Genomic DNA, 20,346 nt, shown 5'->3' on the forward strand with positions numbered 1-20,346 from the left:
GAGAGGACTGGTAAAGCACAGGGAAGCATTGTAAAGCACAGAGAGGTCTGGTAAAGCACAGGGAAGCATTGTAAACACAGAGAGGTCTGGTAAAGCATAGGGAAGCATTGTAAAGCACAGAGAGGTCTGGTAAAGCATAGGGAAGCATTGTAAAGCACAGAGAGGTCTGGTAAAGCATAGGGAAGCATTGTAAAGCACAGAGAGGTCTGGTAAAGCATAGGGAAGCATTGTAAAGCACAGAGAGGTCTGGTAAAGCATAGGGAAGCATTGTAAAGCACAGAGAGGTCTGGTAAAGCACAGGGAAGCATTGTAAAGCACAGAGAGGTCTGGTAAAGCATAGGAAAGCATTGTAAACACAGAGAGGTCTGGTAAAGCATAGGGAAGCATTGTAAAGCACAGAGAGGTCTGGTAAAGCATAGGGAAGCATTGTAAAGCACAGAGAGGTCTGGTAAAGCATAGGGAAGCATTGTAAAGCACAGAGAGGTCTGGTAAAGCATAGGGAAGCATTGTAAAGCACAGAGAGGTCTGGTAAAGCATAGGGAAGCATTGTAAAGCACAGAGAGGTCTGGTAAAGCATAGGGAAGCATTGTAAAGCACAGAGAGGTGTGGTAAAGCATAGGGAAGCATTGTAAAGCACAGAGAGGTCTGGTAAAGCATAGGGAAGCATTGTAAAGCACAGAGAGGTCTGGTAAAGCATAGGGAAGCATTGTAAAGCACAGAGAGGTCTGGTAAAGCACAGGGAAGCATTGTAAAGCACAGAGAGTCTGTGGTAAAGCACAGGGATTGTAAAACACAGCAGGTCTGGATATTGATGAGATCCAGCCCTCTAAAGGGCATGTCTGGCAAAGCAGATTACAAACAAGAAAAGAGATATTGATGAGATCCAGCCCTCTGAAATGTCTTTATAATATACAGCGCTAGACCCTGATATTGATGAGATGTTTCCCTCTGAAATGTCTTTATAATATACAGCGCTAGACCCTGATATTGATGAGATTCAGCCCTCTGAAATGTCTTTATAATATACAGCACTAGACCCTGATATTGATGAGATCCAGCCCTCTGAAATGTCTTTATAATATACAGCACTAGACCCTGATATTGATGAGATCCAGCCCTCTGAAATGTCTTTATAATATACAGCACTAGACCCTGATATTGATGAGATCCAGCCCTCTGAAATGTCTTTATAATATACAGCACTAGACCCTGATATTGATGAGATCCAGCCCTCTGAAATGTCTTTATAATATACAGCACTAGACCCTGATATTGATGAGACACAGCCCTCTGAAATGTCTTTATAATATACAGCACTAGACCCTGATATTGATGAGATCCAGCCCTCTGAAATGTCTTTATAATATACAGCACTAGACCCTGATATTGATGAGATCCAGCCCTCTGAAATGTCTTTATAATATACAGCGCTAGACCCTGATATTGATGAGATCCAGCCCTCTGAAATGTCTTTATAATATACAGCGCTAGACCCTGATATTGATGAGATCCAGCCCTCTGAAATGTCTTTATAATATACAGCACTAGACCCTGATATTGATGAGATCCAGCCCTCTGAAATGTCTTTATAATATACAGCACTAGACCCTGATATTGATGAGACACAGCCCTCTGAAATGTCTTTATAATATACAGCGCTAGACCCTGATATTGATGAGATCCAGCCCTCTGAAATGTCTTTATAATATTTACAGTCGCGATCTGGACTATTAACTAATCTGTGTAGGGAGACTTTCTTGCTGTATTTCTGTTGTATTCTTACTTTGTTTCTTGTCATTTTATTATTTTATATTTTTTTGTGTTTGTTATACTAATGCTGATTTGTATCTGATTTTCTTTTGTGGACTAGTTTTATATATGTGTTTTGGTTTTTCTTCTATTTTTTTGTTGTAGGTGTTTGTAGACCCTGATATTGATGAGACACAGCCCTCTGAAATGTCTTTATAATATACAGCACTAGACCCTGATATTGATGAGATCCAGCCCTCTGAAATGTCTTTATAATATACAGCACTAGACCCTGATATTGATGAGATCCAGCCCTCTGAAATGTCTTTATAATATACAGCACTAGACCCTGATATTGATGAGATCCAGCCCTCTGAAATGTCTTTATAATATACAGCACTAGACCCTGATATTGATGAGATCCAGCCCTCTGAAATGTCTTTATAATATACAGCGCTAGACCCTGATATTGATGAGATCCAGCCCTCTGAAATGTCTTTATAATATACAGCACTAGACCCTGATATTGATGAGATCCAGCCCTCTGAAATGTCTTTATAATATACAGCACTAGACCCTGATATTGATGAGATCCAGCCCTCTGAAATGTCTTTATAATATACAGCGCTAGACCCTGATATTGATGAGATCCAGCCCTCTGAAATGTCTTTATAATATACAGCGCTAGACCCTGATATTGATGAGATCCAGCCCTCTGAAATGTCTTTATAATATACAGCGCTAGACCCTGATATTGATGAGACACAGCCCTCTGAAATGTCTTTATAATATACAGCGCTAGACCCTGATATTGATGAGATCCAGCCCTCTGAAATGTCTTTATAATATAACATATAATTAGGAATATTAAGAGTTCTTTTTTCAATACTGGAAAAAACTTTATTCAAATTTTTTTTTTTAAATTCAATGAAAATTGTACATCAGTTTTCTTTATAAAAAGAGATACCGACGTGTATCTGTGATGTAATATTAATCACAACGTATATTTTTTCAGACTGTTCCTGCTGTCAAAAATGATCCACTAAAACAGAGCTGCAGAAATCAGCGAAATTCGCCAAACCAAGACTCGCACGGTCACCGAGAGACCAAAACCCCAAACCCCATTCAAATCACGAATATTTCTATTAAACTATAGCAATTAAAAACATAAAAATAAATAACTAACTAACTGTGAAACACCGGAGAGTCGCTCGTCTCCACACGGGCCCAATTCAAAGATACAATTAAAAACAACAGAACCAAAACCTTTCAGAAAACAAAGGCGCGTGTGAACAGTTTTAAAACGAGGATCTCGGACTCGGCTTCAGAGTCGTTTTCCAGATCAACGGAGGGGACCGGCTGGTTTGGTCCGCTCTCCACGGCTCCCAGGAGAGGGGCGAGACGCACCACAGGGTCTCACACGGTCAACACAAAAAACACAGGCGATCACTCCTGATCTCGGAGCGAAGACGATTCCAGAGTTGTCTCTTCCGCGTGTTCCAGACGGGTTCTCTTGCTTTGGGATTCCTCATTTTCCGACTGGGGTCTTTCTCCGGTCCCTCTTTTCCCCGGAATCGATAACGAGATCTCCGGCTCCAGATACCTGGGATCCAGAGAGTCTCCGAAAGTGTCTTTCAGCTTCTCCGAAAACGAGGCACGCAGTACCACCACCGAGCGAGTGATCCTGGATTTCTGGAGAAGAAGAAAGAGAGTCACTGAATTCACGCTGAAGACACAGAGAGAGACTTCTAGTCGAGAGTCACTGAATTCACACTGAAGACACTGAGAGAGACTTCTAGTCGAGAGTCACTGAATTGACACTGAAGACACTGAGAGAGACTTCTAGTCGCGAGTCACTGAATTCACACTGAAGACACTGAGAGAGACTTCTAGTCGAGAGTCACTGAATTCACACTGAAGACACTGAGAGAGACTTCTAGTCGCGAGTCACTGAATTCACACTGAAGACACTGAGAGAGACTTCTAGTCGTGAGTCACTGAATTCACACTGAAGACACTGAGAGAGACTTCCAGTCGTGAGTCACTGAATTCACACTGAAGACACTGAGAGAGACTTCTAGTCGTGAGTCACTGAATTCACACTGAAGACACTGAGAGAGACTTCTAGTCGCACTGAATTCACACTGAAGACACTGAGAGAGACTTCTAGTCGTGAGTCACTGAATTCACACTGAAGACACTGAGAGAGACTTCTAGTCGCGAGTCGCTGAATTCACACTGAAGACACTGAGAGAGACTTCTAGTCGCGAGTCACTGAATTCACACTGAAGACACTGAGAGAGACTTCTAGTCGCGAGTCGCTGAATTCACACTGAAGACACTGAGAGAGACCCCTAGTCGCGAGTCGCTGAATTCACACTGAAGACACTGAGAGAGACCCCTAGTCGCGAGTCGCTGAATTGCGCAGTACCTTGGCGTGTTTGAGGACGTTGGACAGTAGCAGCCAGAGATCCCCCACGAACTCCTCCGGCCTGCGGTACGAGGGGGAGAGCTTTCTCAGCAAGCGGCCTCGAATCAGAGTGAGGTCAACGTAGCTGCCCAAGTCCTGGAGAGAGAGAGAGAGAATTCTTTAACCCTTCGCGGTCCTGTGTCGGGCCCGGTCCGACTTTACAATGCTCCCTTTCCGGTCCGGCGTCTGGACCCTGCCCCACATCATCAGAAAGACGTCAAGCAGAGGCCTCCGGAAAATGCCGAGAGAACCTTTCAATGGCCGAGTGAGACCGACAGGAGCCGAGATAAAAAGGGTGCTGCTGATAGCCCCCCCCCCCCCCCCCCCACAGAGATAACACGGACACACACAAAGGAGATAGCTGCTTCTGCACCCAGCACTCAAAGAACATCACAGACACCTGCAGGGCTTTCTGAGATGTTACAGTAATTGCTCTCTTTCATGCTCTGTGTGTCTGTCTCGTACTCTCTCCTCCCTCTCTCTCTCCTCCCTCTCGCTCTCTCTCCTCTCTCTCTCTCTCTCTCTCTCTCTCTCTCTCTCTCTCCTCTCTTGCTCTCTCTCTGTCTCTCTCCTCTCTCTCTCTCCTCTCTCTTGCTCTCTCTCTCTCTCCTCCCGCTCTCTCTCTCTGTCTCTCCTCTCTGTCTCTCTCTCTCTGTCTCTCTCTCTCTCTCTCTCTCTCTCTCTGCTCTCTCTCTCTCTCTCTCTCTCTGCTCTCTCTCTCTCTCTCTCTCTCTCTCTCTCTGTCTCTCTCCTCTCTTGCTCTCTGTCTCTCTCTCTCTCTCTCTCTCTCTCTCTCTCTCTCTCTCTCTCCTCTCTCTCTCTCTCCTCTCTCTCTCTCTCTCTCTCTTGCTCTCTCTGTCTCTCTCTCTCTCTCTCTCTCTCTCTCTCTCTCTCTCTTGCTCTGTCTCTCTCCTCTCTTGCTCTCTCTCTCTCTCCTCTCTCTCTCTCTCTCTCTCTCTCTCTCTCTCTTGCTCTCTGTCTGTCTCTCTCTCTCTCTCTCTGTCTCTCTCCTCTCTTGCTCTCTCTGTCTCTCTTTCCTCTTGCTCTCTCTCCTCTCTCTCTCCTCTCTCTCTCTCTCTCTCTCTCTCTCTCTCTCTCTCTCTCTCTGTCTCTCTCTCTCTCTCTCTCACACACTGGGGGTAATGTTTCACCAGATTTCATTCCCTGCACATTTCTGCATGTGCTTGATCTCTCCAAACTCCGGCAGAAGCCGGTTTTGTGAGGGGGGGGGGGGGGGGGGTGATGAAGGCACACACTCACCGGGACAGGGGGCGGTTTGTAGAAGACGCCACTGGCTTTGTGACAGTACAGAGTCAGGAGCAGGTGCTCGCATTTCTGTGGAAAGTGAAAAGGGCCGTGTTAGTTCTCAGCACAGAGCGTTTCCCCGACGCCTGGCAGAGACCTCTCCGTCTCGCTGGTCCTCTATTCCATGCATTTCTAACTGTGTGTAAAACAGAGCTTCCTTCTGTTCTCAATATACTGCTCAGCAGACACACGCACGCACGCACGCACGCACACACACACACACACACAGAGACAAAGATACCACACACACAGACACACACCTTCTGGTCCAGTAAGCTGAGGCCGGGCGTCTCTGATTTGGGAGAGAACTCACACTTGTACTGATCCCCCGCCTCCGAAAAATCCCGACACAGCATGCACTTCCACTGAGCACTGCACAGAGCAGACAGGAGAGAGAATCACACACACCCTCCCCTCCCTCTTCTGAGAGTCTGATAGGACCTGAGAGAGAGAGGAGGAGGAGAGGCAGAGAGGAGAGAGGAGGCAGACAGCAGAGATAGGAGAGAGGAGAGAGAGGAGGCAGAGAGGAGAGAGAGAGGAGAGGAGAGAGAGAGAGAGAGAGAGAGGAGAGAGAGAGGAGAGAAGAGAGAGGAGAGAGAGAGAGGAGAGAGAGAGGGAGAGAGGAGAGAGAGAGAGAGAGAGAGAGAGAGGAGAGAGAGAGAGAGGAGAGAAGAGAGGGAGGCAGAGAGGAGAGAGGAGGCAGAGAGGAGAGAGAGAGGAGAGAGAGACACACTCACACACAGAGAGCCCCGCTCACCTCAGGAGGCGCAGTAGAGGCGGCACGTGGCACTGCGCGTGGAACCCTCTCCCGCACTCACAGCACAGTGCCAGCTGGCCCCAGGTTCGACACGAGGTGCAGCGCATGCTCCCCTCCACTCGGGGGCGCTCCTCCCTCCCGCCCCGGGGCTGCGAGGCCGGGCTGGGGCGCTGCAGGGAGCTGGCTGGAGGAACGCTGCTGATGCTGCTGCTGCTGCTGCACTCCCCCTCGCAGTCTGAAGGGGGCGACGTGGAGTCTGGGACGGACACACAGGGGCTGTCCTGAGAGAGAGAGAGAAGGGACAGAGGAAGAGAGGGATGAGGAGAGGAGGGGAGAGAGGAGAGGGGAGGGAATGAGAAGCTTGTAACTATAAGGATTACTATTTTGTAACTAAATTGGATTACACTTTTAGTAACACACACACTCACACTCACCTCTCTCTCTCTCCTCCCTCCCTCCCTCCCCCTCAGTACCTCTGTTCTGCTCCCAGGCTGCAGCTGCACCAGGGCGTCTCTGCGCTCTCTCCCCCCGGACAGGACTCTGAAACGGGGCGGCTTGCAACCGGGCTCCCAGTCCAGAACCAGCCTGGTCAGCTGGACCACCGGAACCATCCTGGGACACACCGACAGGAGAGAACAGACTCAACACCCAAACAAAACTATGATTCTGCTGCTATCCTGTATTCTGCTCTTTCCACTGTATTTAATGCATTATGCATTGTGTGTGTTTTTACTGTATCTCATGTTTGATGCATTTCTCTATGTTTGTAGTATTATGGATTTTCTTCTCGTCGCTGCATCTTGTAAAGCTCTTTGTGACGGCGCTCTGCTATGAAAGGCGCTATATGAAATAAAGATTGACTGACTGACTGATTGATTGACGGACGCTCATCAATCAGAACTCGGAAACGGAGCGACGGTCTGATTACACACCTGTTAACAAGTCCGTGGCCAACTCCTGCTGGAACAAAAAAGGAGAATCGATTTAATGAAGCAAGCGATGCGAACCCCACGAATCATGGAAACAAACCCCTTTCCAAGACCAGCGGCTTCAAGCCTGGTTCCAGGAGACCCAGAGTCAGGGTTACTGGATCAACACCACCCCCCGTCTCCCTGCCTGGGTGCGCCGCGCAGCGGAGCCAAACCCAGACTCCTCAAACCCCGCCCTCCTCAAACCCAGCTCCCAGTGTCTCAGTGTCCCTCTCAGTTTTAGGGCTGGGGTAAAGGCCAGGGGTCAGGCTAGGGTCAGGGAGAGAGACACCGCCTGTACCTGCATCAGCTTCCGTCCTCGAGCCAGGGGGCGGGGCCTGCTGACAGAAGAGAACAGGTTTAAAAACACACCGAAGGGCGGAGCCTCGATTATCCAATCAAAGCTGAGCTGCTCTAAAACCACAGCAAAGCTGTTCGATCAAAGCCACACCTCCACAGAACCCCGAGCTGCTGCCGGCGCTAGATTGGCTGCAGCCTTGCTGCTGGGGGCGGGGCTCGTCAGAGCCGCGGGCGGCGGGACTGGATTGGATTTCGGGGTCCCGTTCCGAGGAGCCTCAGAGATGACGGAGGAGCTCTGCTCCCTGGCCCCGGGTGGCACCCCTGTTAGGATCTCCTTGAAGGTGGAGGGGAGGCCGCGGCTCCACTGCTGGCTCACCGGCGCCCCCTGTCTCCCGGGAGGCTGGTTCGGCGAAGCTGAAGTGCAGACTTGCTGTAGAGGGCTGCTGGAGGCGGGGTTTGGAGGGGCTGGTTGCTGATTGGCTGCGGTCTGGGGCAGCAGCTGGAAGTAGGTTTGGAAGGTTCCGTTACCCACGAGCCCCTGCTGCACGGTGTAGCCCTGCAGGACTGGAAGCTGGGGATGAGAGAGAGAGGAGAGAGGAGACAGAAAGAGGAGAGAGGAGAGAGAGGAGAGGAGAGAGAGAGAGAGAGAGAGAGAGGAGAGAGAGAGAGAGAGACGAGAGAGAGAGGAGAGAGGAGGGGAGAGAGGAGAGAGGAGAGGGAGATGAGGAGGACAGAGAGAGGAGAGTGAGAAGTGATGTGATGGTTTTGTTTGACAGAGACAGAGCAAGAGAGAGACACACACACACACACAGAGACAGAGACACACAGACACACCTGTTGAAACACCAGGTACTTGACAGGCAGGGGCGGGTCCGTTGCGTTGACAGGCAGAGTCGGGCCCGGAGCGTTGACAGGCAGGGGCGGGCCCGGCGCGCTGACAGGCAGGGGCGGGCCCGGCGCGCTGACAGGCAGGGGCGGGCCCGGCGCGCTGACAGGCAGGGGCGGGCCCGGCGCGTTGACAGGCAGGGGCGGGCCCGGAGCGTTGACAGGCAGGGGCGGGCCCGGAGCGTTGACAGGCAGGGGCGGGCCCGGAGCGTTGACAGGCAGGGGCGGGTCCGGAGAGTTGACAGGCACGGGCGGGCCCGGAGCGTTGACAGGCAGGGGCGGGCCCGGAGCGTTGACAGGCAGGGGCGGGCCCGGAGCGCTGACAGGCAGGGGCGGGCCCGGAGCGTTGACAGGCAGGGGCGGGCCCGGAGCGCTGACAGGCAGGGGCGGGCCCGGAGCGCTGACAGGCAGGGGCGGGCCCGGAGCGCTGACAGGCAGGGGCGGGCCCGGAGCGCTGACAGGCAGGGGCGGGCCCGGAGCGCTGACAGGCAGGGGCGGGCCCGGAGCGCTGACAGGCAGGGGCGGGCCCGGAGCGCTGACAGGCCCGCTCCGCACAGCCTTGCCGTTGACAGGTCCGGAGAGCCCGCCGCCCTTGCTTCGCCCAGCAGGGGGAGCTGTTTGGTCAGGGCCGCTGCAGTTCTGTGGACGAGGGGGCGGGGACTCGTTGCCAGGGGGCGGGGCCCTCGGGGGAGGGGTGTGTGGCTGCAGGTAGTGGAATCTGAGAGGTCTGTTTCGGGAGGGAGAGGCGGGGGCTCTATAAGGAGGAGGGGGAGGAGGAGAGCAGTCAGAAGACAGCCTCCCTGTGGAAAGACAAGGGAGAACATTTATTAAAAGGGTCAGTTTTCAAGCAAACGTTTTTACATGCGCTTCAGGAACCAGGGCTAGGAATCAGACTCCCGCACCTGAGCTTGTTCCCTAGACACACTGGGGGCTGATCAAGCTGGGAGCAGAGAAAGCAGTCATTATAAACTCCTAGGAAAGCAGGACTGGATCACACTGCTGTGCAGCGGGAGTCTGATTATTAAACTCCTAGTGAAAGCAGGACTGGATCACACTGCTGTGCAGCGGGAGTCTGATTATTAAACTCCTAGTGAAAGCAGGACTGGATCACACTGCTGTGCAGCGGGAGTCTGATTATTAAACTCCTAGTGAAAGCAGGACTGGATCACACTGCTGTGCAGCGGGAGTCTGATTATTAAACTCCTAGTGAAAGCAGGACTGGATCACACTGCTGTGCAGCGGGAGTCTGATTATTAAACTCCTAGTGAAAGCAGGACTGGATCACACTGCTGTGCAGCGGGAGTCTGATTATTAAACTCCTAGTGAAAGCAGGACTGGATCACACCGCTGTGCAGCGGGAGTCTGATTATTAAACTCCTAGTGAAAGCAGGACTGGATCACACTGCTGTGCAGCGGGAGTCTGATTCCCAGCCCTGTACTGATACGAGAAGGGAACTGCTGAACGAAGCCGGTCCACGCGCGGGCGTCCCAGTGGAACCGAATGTCCAGCGCAGCACTGTCCTCGTCCTTCACCGCCGTCTCGAGAGCGCGCTGGAACTGGGAGAAGAGAGGGGGGGGGGGGGGTGGCGGGTGTGGGGGGGGGGGGGGGGGGGGGGGGGGGGGGGGGGGGGGGGGGGGGGGGGGGGGGGGGGGGGGGGGGGGGGGTGGGTGGAGGGGGGGGGGGGGGGGTTGGGGGGGGGGGGGGGGGGTCTGAGACTCCTTATGCATCACCTGGATACTGTGATGAAAGTTTGATTACCAGCCCATGTAGGATGAAAGGGAACCTGGGGGGGGGGGACAGGACGCCGCTCACCAAACTGAGATATCTTGCCGGTCCACGCGCGGGCGTCCCAGTGGAACCGAATGTCCAGCGCAGCACTGTCCTCGTCCTTCACCGCCGTCTCGAGAGCGCGCTGGAACTGGGAGAAGATCTGGGGGGGGGGGGGGGCAGACGGAATTCAGCCTTCAACACCCCCACTAAACCGAATGAGTAAACTTTCAACAGCTTTCTGTGTGACCCTCCCTGCGCTCCCCTGACTGTGTGATCTCCCCCCGGCACTCCCCTGACTGTGTGACTTATCTCCCCTCTCTCCCTCCTCCCCTCCCACTCTCCCCACTCCTCTCTCCTCTCCCCCCCTCTCCCCCCTCTCTCACTCACAGTCCTCCTGCAGTGCAGCAGGGCTGTGCTGTTCTCCCTCCCCTCTCCTCTCCCCCCTCTCTCACTCACAGTCCTCCTGCAGTGCAGCAGGGCTGTGCTGTTCTCCCTCCCCTCTCCTCTCCCCCCTCTCTCTTTCACTCACAGTCCTCCTGCAGTGCAGCAGGGCTGTGCTGTTCTCCTTGCTCAGGGCCCAGGCTCCGAAGCGCAGGACCTGCTCCTGGCGATTCTGCAGCTTCACCAAGTCACTGTGCTGCTGCTGCAGACTCTGCTGATGCATCTCAGTGCGCTTCTATCAACACAGAGAGAGAGAGAGGGGAGAAGAGAGAGGAGAGAGAGAGAGGAGAGGAGAGAGAAGAGAGGAGAGAGAGAGGAGAGGAGAGAGGAGAGAGAGAGAGAGAGGGAGAGAGGAGAGAGAGGAGAGAGAGGGAGAGAGAGAGAGAGAGAGAGAGAGAGAGAGAGAGAGAGAGAGGAGAGAGAGGGAGAGAAAAGAGTTTGAGTGTCACAAACAGAGACGGACAGATTAGGACTAACCAGTCCACCCCGCCCACCCCCTGTGACCCCGCCCCCCCCTGACCCCTCAGTTACCTGCAGCTCTTGAATCAGGACTCCGCTCCTCTTGCTCAGCACCCCCCGTGACCCCGCCCCCTGGGACCCTGACCCCGCCCCTCAGTTACCTGCAGCTCTTGAATCAGGACTCCGCTCCTCTTGCTCAGCACCCCCTGTGACCCCGCCCCCTGGGACCCTGACCCCTCAGTTACCTGCAGCTCTTGAATCAGGACTCCGCTCCTCTTGCTCAGCACCCCCTGTGACCCCGCCCCCTGGGACCCTGACCCCTCAGTTACCTGCAGCTCTTGAATCAGGACTCCGCTCCTCTTGCTCAGGTCTCTGATAAGCTGCTGAACTGCCATCTTGATCTCCACTCGAACCCGCCTCTCAACCTCCATCAGATCCCGGGCCCTGGGACACAGACAGAGGAGGAGGAGAGGCTACAGCGACTGAACCAGCAGCATCCCAGTACAATCCCAGCTCAGCCACTGAGACCCTCGCCCTGCACCTGTGTGTGTGTGTGTGTGTGTGATGCCTCTGCGTGCAGTCTTCAATCAGGACTGACTCAGCCCCTGATGCTGCTGAACTGCCATCTTGATCTCCACTCGAACCCGCCTCTCACCTGTGTGTGTGTGTGTGTGTGTGTGTGCCTCTGCGTGAGTCTTCATTGAAGAACTACAGCTCCCAGCATGCCTCTGCGCCGGTGGAGGACGCTGGGAGCTGTAGTTCTTCATGGCTGTGGTCTCGTGGAATCTCTCTCGTGTAAAGGAAGGATCTCCTCACTTGTCTCTGACGCGGCGCTCCGCCTTGGTCACCCGCGACGCTCTCTCCTGCAGCTGCGCAATCAGAGTCTCCAGGAGGAGGCGCTGTGAGGGGATCGCATCCTCCACGAACTGGTGCCTGTGAGCACAGAGAGGACTGGTAAAGCACAGGGAAGCATTGTAAAGCACAGAGAGGTCTGGTAAAGCACAGGGAAGCATTGTAAAGCACAGAGAGGTCTGGTAAAGCACAGGGAAGCATTGTAAAGCACAGAGAGGTCTGGTAAAGCACAGGGAAGCATTGTAAAGCACAGAGAGGTCTGGTAAAGCACAGGGAAGCATTGTAAAGCACAGAGAGGTCTGGTAAAGCACAGGGAAGCATTGTAAAGCACAGAGAGGTCTGGTAAAGCACAGGGAAGCATTGTAAAGCACAGATAGGTCTGGTAAAGCATAGGGAAGCATTGTAAAGGTGGTTGTCTCATTGTCCTGACCGGTGATTCTTGTGGAAATGCAGCTGGCAGTCTCTACAGGTCAGCAGATCACAGGTGATGCAGTAGAGCTGCAAGGGCTCCTGTCTGTGAGCAGAACAGAACACACGCTCGAACCCTGAGAGAGAGAGGAGAGAGACACAGACAGAGAGAGAGAGGAGAGAGAGGAGAGAGAGGAGAGAGAGAGGAGGGAGAAAGGGGGTAGAGGAGAGAGGAGAGACAGAGAGTTTATGAACAAATTGAAAAATGTGACATTTCAAAATCCAACATGAAATCCTGCGTGGTACTATCAGGGCTTCTGGTAGCCCTGTTCTGTGACATCATTGTGTTGCTTCTTTAAATACACAGCGTTACATAAAATATCTCAATTGTATATATATGTGTGTTTATAATTATCAATCGTACAATTCTCTGTGATGCAGCGCTTTCTCCCCTGGCTGCGCTCAGCGGCTGGAATCCTGTCTGACTCTCACCTGACCCCTCGCTCCGAGTCCTCACTGTGTGATCCTTCGTTAACTTCACTCTCTGATGAGCGCCGACGCAGGGGTCACACAGCCACTCTGAGCACTGCACACAGAAACCGCAGGCGAGGACGCTGTCCTCACAGCACTGGCACACCTGAAACACACACACACTGAGCACTGCACACAGAAACTGCAGGCGAGGACGCTGTCCTCACAGCACTGGCACACCTGAAACACACACACACTGAGCACTGCACACAGAAACTGCAGGCGAGGACGCTGTCCTCACAGCACTGGCACACCTGAAACACACACACACTGAGCACTGCACACAGAAACTGCAGGCGAGGACGCTGTCCTCACAGCACTGGCACACCTGAAACACACACACACTGAGCACTGCACACAGAAACTGCAGGCGAGGACGCTGTCCTCACAGCACTGGCACACCTGAAACACACACACACTGAGCACTGCACACAGAAACTGCAGGCGAGGACGCTGTCCTCACAGCACTGGCACACCTGAAACACACACACACTGAGCACTGCACACAGAAACTGCAGGCGAGGACGCTGTCCTCACAGCACTGGCACACCTGAAACACACACACACTGAGCACTGCACACAGAAACTGCAGGCGAGGACGCTGTCCTCACAGCACTGGCACACCTGAAACACACACACACTGAGCACTGCACACAGAAACTGCAGGCGAGGACGCTGTCCTCACAGCACTGGCACACCTGAAACACACACACACTGAGCACTGCACACAGAAACTGCAGGCGAGGACGCTGTCCTCACAGCACTGGCACACCTGAAACACACACACACTGAGCACTGCACACAGAAACTGCAGGCGAGGACGCTGTCCTCACAGCACTGGCACACCTGAAACACACACACACTGAGCACTGCACACAGAAACTGCAGGCGAGGACGCTGTCCTCACAGCACAGAGTGAGAAAGACAGAGAGACAGACACTCGGGAGGGAGGGAGCGAGAGAGGGGGAGAGACACACGCACAGAGAAATATACACAGTTTTACTGTTACATCACAGCAGTGTGATCCAGTCCTGCTTTCACTAGGAGTTTAATAATCAGACTCCCGCTGCACAGCGGTGTGATCCAGTCCTGCTTTCACTAGGAGTTTAATAATCAGACTCCCGCTGCACAGCAGTGTGATCCAGTCCTGCTTTCACTAGGAGTTATAATCAGACTCCCGCTGCACAGCAGTGTGATCCAGTCCTGCTTTCACTAGGAGTTTAATAATCAGACTCCCGCTGCACAGCAGTGTGATCCAGTCCTGCTTTCACTAGGAGTTTAATAATCAGACTCCCGCTGCACAGCAGTGTGATCCAGTCCTGCTTTCACTAGGAGTTTAATAATCAGACTCCCGCTGCACAGCGGTGTGATCCAGTCCTGCTTTCACTAGGAGTTTAATAATCAGACTCCCGCTGCGCAGCGGTGTGATCCAGTCCTGCTTTCACTAGGAGTTTAATAATAAGACACACCTGAGCTTGTTAGCTAGACACACTGGGGGCTGATCAAGCTGGGAGCAGTAAATCCTGGACTGGATCACACTGCTGTGCAACAGGAGTCTGATTCCCAGCCCTGCATTGATCTCTCACCTTGCTCCCGCCACTGTCCTTTGACCCAGAAGGACTCTCTCGGATGAAGTAATTCTCCACGACCTCCTTCAAGCAGAACTGCTCCCTGCAGATCAAACAACGATCTGAGAGAGAGAAGAGAGAGGAGAGGAGAGAAGAGAGAGAGGAGAGAGAGAGAGAGAGAGAGGAGAGAGAGAGAGGAGAGAGAGAGGAGAGAGAGAGGGAGGGGAGAGAGGAGGAGGAGAGAGGGAGGGAGAGAGGAGGAAGAGGAGGAGAGAGAGGGAGGAGAGGAGAGAGGAAGGAGAGGAGAGGAGAGAGAGAGAGGAGAGGAGAGAGAGATAGAGGGAGGGAGAGAGGAGGAGGAGGAGGAGAGGAGAGAGAGGGAGGAGAGGAGAGAGGGAGGGAGAGAGGGAGGAGAGGGGATATCAAGCCTCATTCTCAAACCAAGCCTCAATTTAACTGACACATTTAACAGCGACACTGAATTTATCAACAAGCGTTTTCTGTGAAGCAACTAAATGGGTTTTAAAAAAAATAAAAAAATAAAAACCAACCAAGCCTTAATATTTCACAAGCAGAGCGAACAAACAAGATCAACACGAAACATCAAACAAGCGCACTGCTATTGAAGACACTGCAGAGCGGAGGAGACGAGGTCTTCCACACAGGTCTTCTGCAAACCCACGCCGTGGAAATGCACCGATTCAAAATATATAAAAACACTGCATTAAAATAAACGTGTTTACAGAAAATAACGGCCCAGACCCTCCCCTCTCTCTCAGGGCTGGGAATCAGACTCCCGCTGCGCAGCGGTGTGATCCAGTCCTGCTTTCACTAGGAGTTTAATAATCAGACTCCCGCTGCGCAGCGGTGTGATCCAGTCCTGCTTTCACTAGGAGTTTAATAATCAGACTCCCGCTGCACAGCGGTGTGATCCAGTCCTGCTTTCACTAGGAGTTTAATAATCAGACTCCCGCTGCACAGCAGTGTGATCCAGTCCTGCTTTCACTAGGAGTTTAATAATCAGACTCCCGCTGCACAGCAGTGTGATCCAGTCCTGCTTTCACTAGGAGTTTAATAATCAGACTCCCGCTGCACAGCAGTGTGATCCAGTCCTGCTTTCACTAGGAGTTTAATAATCAGACTCCCGCTGCACAGCAGTGTGATCCAGTCCTGCTTTCACTAGGAGTTTAATAATCAGACTCCCGCTGCACAGCGGTGTGATCCAGTCCTGCTTTCACTAGGAGTTTAATAATCAGACACACCTGAGCTTGTTAGCTAGACACACTGGGGGCTGATCAAGCTGGGAGCAGAGAAACCTGGACTGGATCACACTGCTGTGCAGCGGGAGTCTGATTCCCATCGCTTGTAATTAAAATCTACGCGAGTTTAACTCTTATTATTATCATTTACACGCGAATAAAACCAAAGCGTGCTGCGCTCCGGTACTCACCGGCGGAGCCCCCGGGCAGGCAAGCCCGACACACCGAGTGAAGGCACGGCAGCAGCAGCGGCTCCCTGTCGGGCCGGAGCCTCGTCCGGCAAGCGCCGCAGCTTTCCAGCAGCGCCTCCCGCCCCGCGTCCACCACGGGCGGGCTGGGGACCGGGGGCGCCCCGGCTGCGGCTCCGGCTCCGTCCACCACGGGCGGGCTGGGGACCGGGGGCGCCCCGGCTGCGGCTCCGGCTCCGTCCACCACGGGCGGGCTGGGGACCGGGGGCGCCCCGGCTGCGGCTCCGGCTCCGTCCACCACGGGCGGGCTGGGGACCGGGGGCGCCCCGGCTGCGGCTCCGGCTCCGTCCACCACGGGCGGGCTGGGGACCGGGGGCGCCCCGGCTGCGGCTCCGGACAGGGCATCCCGCCAGGCCGAGGCTCTTCCAGACGAGCTGCCGCTAGCTTTGCTTGAGCTGGTGGAAGTGGCGGCCATTTCCGCTTTGTTTAAAAAAGTGAAACGACACTTTCCCTGCAACTAACGGCGATTGCACCGATAATAAGGGCGATGCACACGGAGCCGAGCCGAGCCGAGCCGAGCCGTGTCCAGGGAGCCTGCGCATTGATGAGGGCGGGCGGGCTTTGCTGGTTTTTGCAGCGGGGCTGGGTTCGTGCTCCCGGCTCTCCGCGCTGCTGCAGGGGTTGGGTTTCCTTTTTGTTCCTCGGACTCCGTTTCTTATTTATTTGCAACACCCGTTTCTTCTCCTGCTTCTTTGTTTTTGTTTTTTTTGTTGTTTTGAATAAATAAATGGCTTCTTTTTTTGGGTCGGCGCTGTTTTATCGCGTCTCTCCTCCTCCTCCTCCTCCCCGAAGTTGACTTTTCTTCTTGGAAGTGTGAGAAACCCACAATGCACGCCCGCTGCAAACTTCCTTCTCTCTCTCTCCTTCCTTCCTCTTCTCTCTCTCTCCTTCCTGCTCTCTCTTCTCCCCTCCTCTCTTCTCCCTCCCCACCGCCTTTCTCTCCTTCCTCCTCCTCTCTCTCTCTGTCCTTCCTTCCCCCTCTCCTCTCTCTATCCTTCCTTCCTCCTCCTCTCCTCCTTCCTTCCCCCTCTCCTCTCTCTCCTTCCTTCCCCCCTCTCCTCTCCTTCTCCTCTCTCCTCTCTCTCTCTCTCCTCTCCTCTCCTCTCCCCCCTCTCCTCTCTCTATCCTTCCTTCCTCCTCCTCTCTCCTTCCTCTCCCCCTCTCCTCTCTCTCTCTATCCTTCCTCCTCCTCTCTCTCCTTCCTTCCCCCCTCTCCTCTCTCTCTCTCTCCTTCCTCCTCCTCTCCTCCTCCCCCTCTCTCTCTCCTCCTTCCTCTCCTCTCTCTCCTCCTCCTCCTCCTCCTCTCTCCTTCCTTCCCCCCTCTCCTCTCTCTCTCTCCTCTCCTCCTCCTCCTCTCTCCTTCCTCCTCCTCTCCTCCTCTCTCTCCTTCCCTCTCCTCTCCTCTCCTCTCTATCCTTCCTCTCCTCTCTCCTCTCTCTCTCTCCTTCCTTCCCTCCTCTCTCTCTCTCTCTCTCCTTCCTCTCCCCTCTCTCCTTCCCCCCTCTCTCTCTCTCTATCCTTCCTTCCTCGTCCTCTCTCTTCTCTCTCTCCCTTTCTCAAAGTATGGCAATGGCTAATTAATAATAATAATAATAATAATAATAATAATAATAATAATAATAATAACAGCACGGTACAGTGTGCAGACCGGCTCTCAGGATTGCCAGATTTCTGCAGAGTTTAGAGCCAAAAGTCACTTCAAAATCCCCCCCGGTTCTTATTGCGAGCTGAAAGCAACCCTGCTCTTAACACGTGGGGCTCTGCACCACTAAACCGATAAAAAACTACAACCGCGTACGAGCGCCCTGAAGGGACGACATTCACAGCCGACCAGCTGTATCCCAAACAGAACCGCAAACACGAAAACAGTTTCAGTCTTTTATAAAGCAACGCCACCATTTCTAATCGCTTTATCAACCCGCGGCTCCTTCATATTCCCCGCGGCTGTGTTTGTAAAAGTAGCCCAAATACCGCGGGAAAACCGCGGACCTGGCAACTCTCTCAGTCCAGTTCAATGGCGCTTTATTGACATGACTTGCAATACTGGCAGGTAAAGCAAGAGCAATTATACAAGACATACACGTGTATATTTACACTGCATCAAAAATACATGCATTACATTTCATAAACAAACTAACTTATAAAATACAGTGAAACTAATGCATGTAAGAATGTAATAATAATACACACCCACGCACTGACACTCACACACACACAATTCACTTTTAGAATAAGGAAATCAGGGATTTCTATTCTCTTAAACGTTCCGTGTTTCAGGGTAACAGTTCATTTCATAACATGGGCTGACGGTCATGGCACCTCCTATCCACCAGGTGTCGCACTTCTCAACCCTTTATAGGAAGAGAATTGTAAACTGGCTTTGAGACAGACCTTCTCAATTAACAATTAACTGTGAATTTCCCCCCACACCGTATGCGTTGAATATACAGAGTTGTCAGGGGCTGGAGGCACTCGGCTTCGCCTCGCACAGCGCCCCGAGGAGTCTGTATATTCATCGTATCGCACACTAAGAATGTGGTTTATAATGCAAATAATTCAGAACATCTGTAGAAAATCGCTGGTGCTTTTTCAAGCCGTATATCCATCTGAAACTCTTCCCACAGTCAGCGCAGACAGTTTCTCTCCAGCGTGGGTTCGCTGGTGACGTTTCAGGCTTTGTAACTGACTGAAACTCTTCCCACAGTCAGCGCAGACATGCGGTTTCTCTCCTGTGTGAGTTCTCTGGTGAAGTTTCAGGCTTTGCAAATGTGTGAAACTCTTCCCGCAGTCAGCACAGACATGCGGTCTCTCTCCTGTGTGGGTTCTCTGGTGAAGTTTCAGGTTTTGTAACTGACTGAAACTCTTCCCACACTTAGCGCAGACATGCGGTTTCTCTCCTGTGTGAATTCGCTGGTGAAGTTTCAGGCTTTGGGAGTGACTGAAACTCTTCCCGCAGTCGGCACAGACATGCGGTCTCTCTCCTGTGTGGGTTCTCTGGTGAAGTTTCAGGATTTGCAAATCTTTGAAATTCATCCCACACTCAGCACAGACATACGGTTTCTCTCCTGTGTGAATTCGCTGGTGAAGTTTCAGGCTTTGTAACTGACTGAAACTCTTCCCACAGTCGGCACAGGCATGCGGTTTCTCTCCGGTGTGGGTTCGCTGGTGACGTTTCAGGTTTTGTAACTGATTGAAACTCTTCCCACAGTCAGCGCAGACATGCGGTTTCTCTCCTGTGTGAGTTCTCTGGTGAAGTATCAGATTATATAAATCTCTACAACTCATCCCACAGTCAGCACAGGCATGCGGTTTCTCTCCAGTGTGGGTTCGCTGGTGACGCTTCAGGTTGTGTAACTGATTGAAACTCTTCCCACAGTCAGCGCAGACATGCGGTTTCTCTCCTGTGTGAGTTCTCTGGTGAAGCATCAGGTTTTGTAAATCTCTACAACTCATCCCACAGTCAGCACAGACATGCGGTTTCTCTCCAGCGTGGGTTCGCTGGTGACGTTTCAGGTGTTGTAAATGTCTGAAACTCTTCCCACAGTCAGCGCAGACATGCGGTTTCTCTCCAGTGTGAATTCGCTGGTGCATTTTCAGGTTTTGTGACTGACTGAAACTCTTCCCGCAGTCGGCACAGACATGCGGTTTCTCTCCTGTGTGAATTAGCACATGGAGTTTCAGGTGTTGTAAACGTGTGAAACTCTTCCCACAGTCAGCGCAGGACAGAGCGCCCTGCAAGCTGCTTGTTTTAAAATGGTTCCCCTCCTCTTCAACATGGACAGGGTCTAGTTCAGGACTCTCCTGTTTAATGAGGACAGGCTCCATCTCTGAATCCTGCCTTTCACAAGGATAACCCAGCTGTACCTTCAGAACTGGCAGGTGGTGTTTCACGCTGCTGTGGGGTCTGAAATCCGCCCCGCATTCATGACAGTTATATGGAGTCTTTCCAGTGCCTGTCTGCTGCTGTCCGTTCAGGATTCCTGACTCCCTGAAAGTCTTCACACATCCAGCACAGCGATGCAGAGTCTTTCCAGGAGATGCTTCAAGGTTTCCTTCAGAGTTAAAACTCTCCCCACATCCATGACAAAGAGAGCTACTTAAGGGTTTAGAATTGAGAATAACCCTTTCAATATAAACTGATTCTATTACAGGACTCTCCTGTTCAATATGGACTGATTCCAGTACAGGACTCTCCTGTTTAATATGGACTGATTCTAGTACAGGATTCTCCTGTTTAATATGGACTGATTCTAGTACAGGACTCTCCTGTTTAATATGGACTGATTCTAGTACAGGACTCTCCTGTTTAATATGGACTGATTCTAGTACAGGACTCTCCTGTTTAATATGGACTGATTCTAGTACAGGACTCTCC

General features: G+C 52.4%; 2 protein-coding genes across 7 annotated transcripts; both read right to left on the bottom strand.

Moving 5' to 3' along the window:
• Window positions 1-2,641: 2,641 nt before the first annotated feature.
• Window positions 2,642-16,852, bottom strand: LOC121305915 (transcription intermediary factor 1-beta-like). Of its 6 annotated transcripts, XM_041237575.1 has the most exons (19): window positions 16,264-16,851; window positions 15,915-16,209; window positions 14,483-14,586; window positions 12,858-13,002; window positions 12,388-12,502; window positions 11,922-12,038; window positions 11,435-11,549; window positions 10,735-10,881; window positions 10,248-10,365; window positions 8,384-9,234; window positions 7,701-8,120; window positions 7,551-7,590; window positions 7,214-7,241; window positions 6,755-6,893; window positions 6,282-6,562; window positions 5,785-5,896; window positions 5,480-5,554; window positions 4,181-4,315; window positions 2,642-3,441 (listed from the first exon to the last, which is right to left on the bottom strand). In XM_041237575.1, the coding sequence occupies exons 1-19, from the start codon at window positions 16,384-16,386 to the stop codon at window positions 3,196-3,198; spliced, it is 3,606 nt and encodes a 1,201-aa protein (XP_041093509.1). In that variant the 5' UTR covers window positions 16,387-16,851; the 3' UTR covers window positions 2,642-3,195. The 6 variants fall into 6 exon arrangements, 5 of the variants coding, with proteins under 5 accessions (XP_041093509.1, XP_041093508.1, XP_041093505.1 ...); XM_041237574.1 differs by having other exon boundaries at window positions 7,214-7,238; window positions 7,551-7,587; window positions 15,915-16,851; XM_041237571.1 differs by having other exon boundaries at window positions 7,551-7,587; window positions 15,915-16,851.
• An 862-nt stretch (window positions 16,853-17,714) lies between these two features.
• On the bottom strand, window positions 17,715-20,190 carry LOC121305954 (zinc finger protein with KRAB and SCAN domains 7-like). Its single transcript, XM_041237661.1, has one exon. It carries the CDS (start codon window positions 19,794-19,796, stop codon window positions 18,561-18,563), a length of 1,236 nt encoding a protein of 411 aa, XP_041093595.1. The 5' UTR covers window positions 19,797-20,190; the 3' UTR covers window positions 17,715-18,560.
• Window positions 20,191-20,346: the final 156 nt, after the last annotated feature.

This window comes from Polyodon spathula, chromosome 45 (genome assembly GCF_017654505.1).
Source record: "Polyodon spathula isolate WHYD16114869_AA chromosome 45, ASM1765450v1, whole genome shotgun sequence".
In the NCBI taxonomy this organism is placed as follows: Eukaryota; Metazoa; Chordata; class Actinopteri; order Acipenseriformes; family Polyodontidae; genus Polyodon; species Polyodon spathula.

Excerpts from the sequence above, each read along its gene's own strand:
- LOC121305954 (XM_041237661.1), bottom strand. The coding sequence starts at position 19,796 with ATGGAGCCTGTCCTCATTAAACAGGAGAGTCCTGAACTAGACCCTGTC.
- LOC121305915 (XM_041237570.1), bottom strand. The coding sequence starts at position 16,386 with ATGGCCGCCACTTCCACCAGCTCAAGCAAAGCTAGCGGCAGCTCGTCT. Across the intron at positions 14,587-15,914 it reads CCTGCCCGGGGGCTCCGCCG|ATCGTTGTTTGATCTGCAGG; the intron begins GTGAGTACCGGA and ends TCTCTCTCTCAG. Across the intron at positions 10,882-11,434 it reads TCCTGATTCAAGAGCTGCAG|AAGCGCACTGAGATGCATCA; the intron begins GTAACTGAGGGG and ends CTGTGTTGATAG.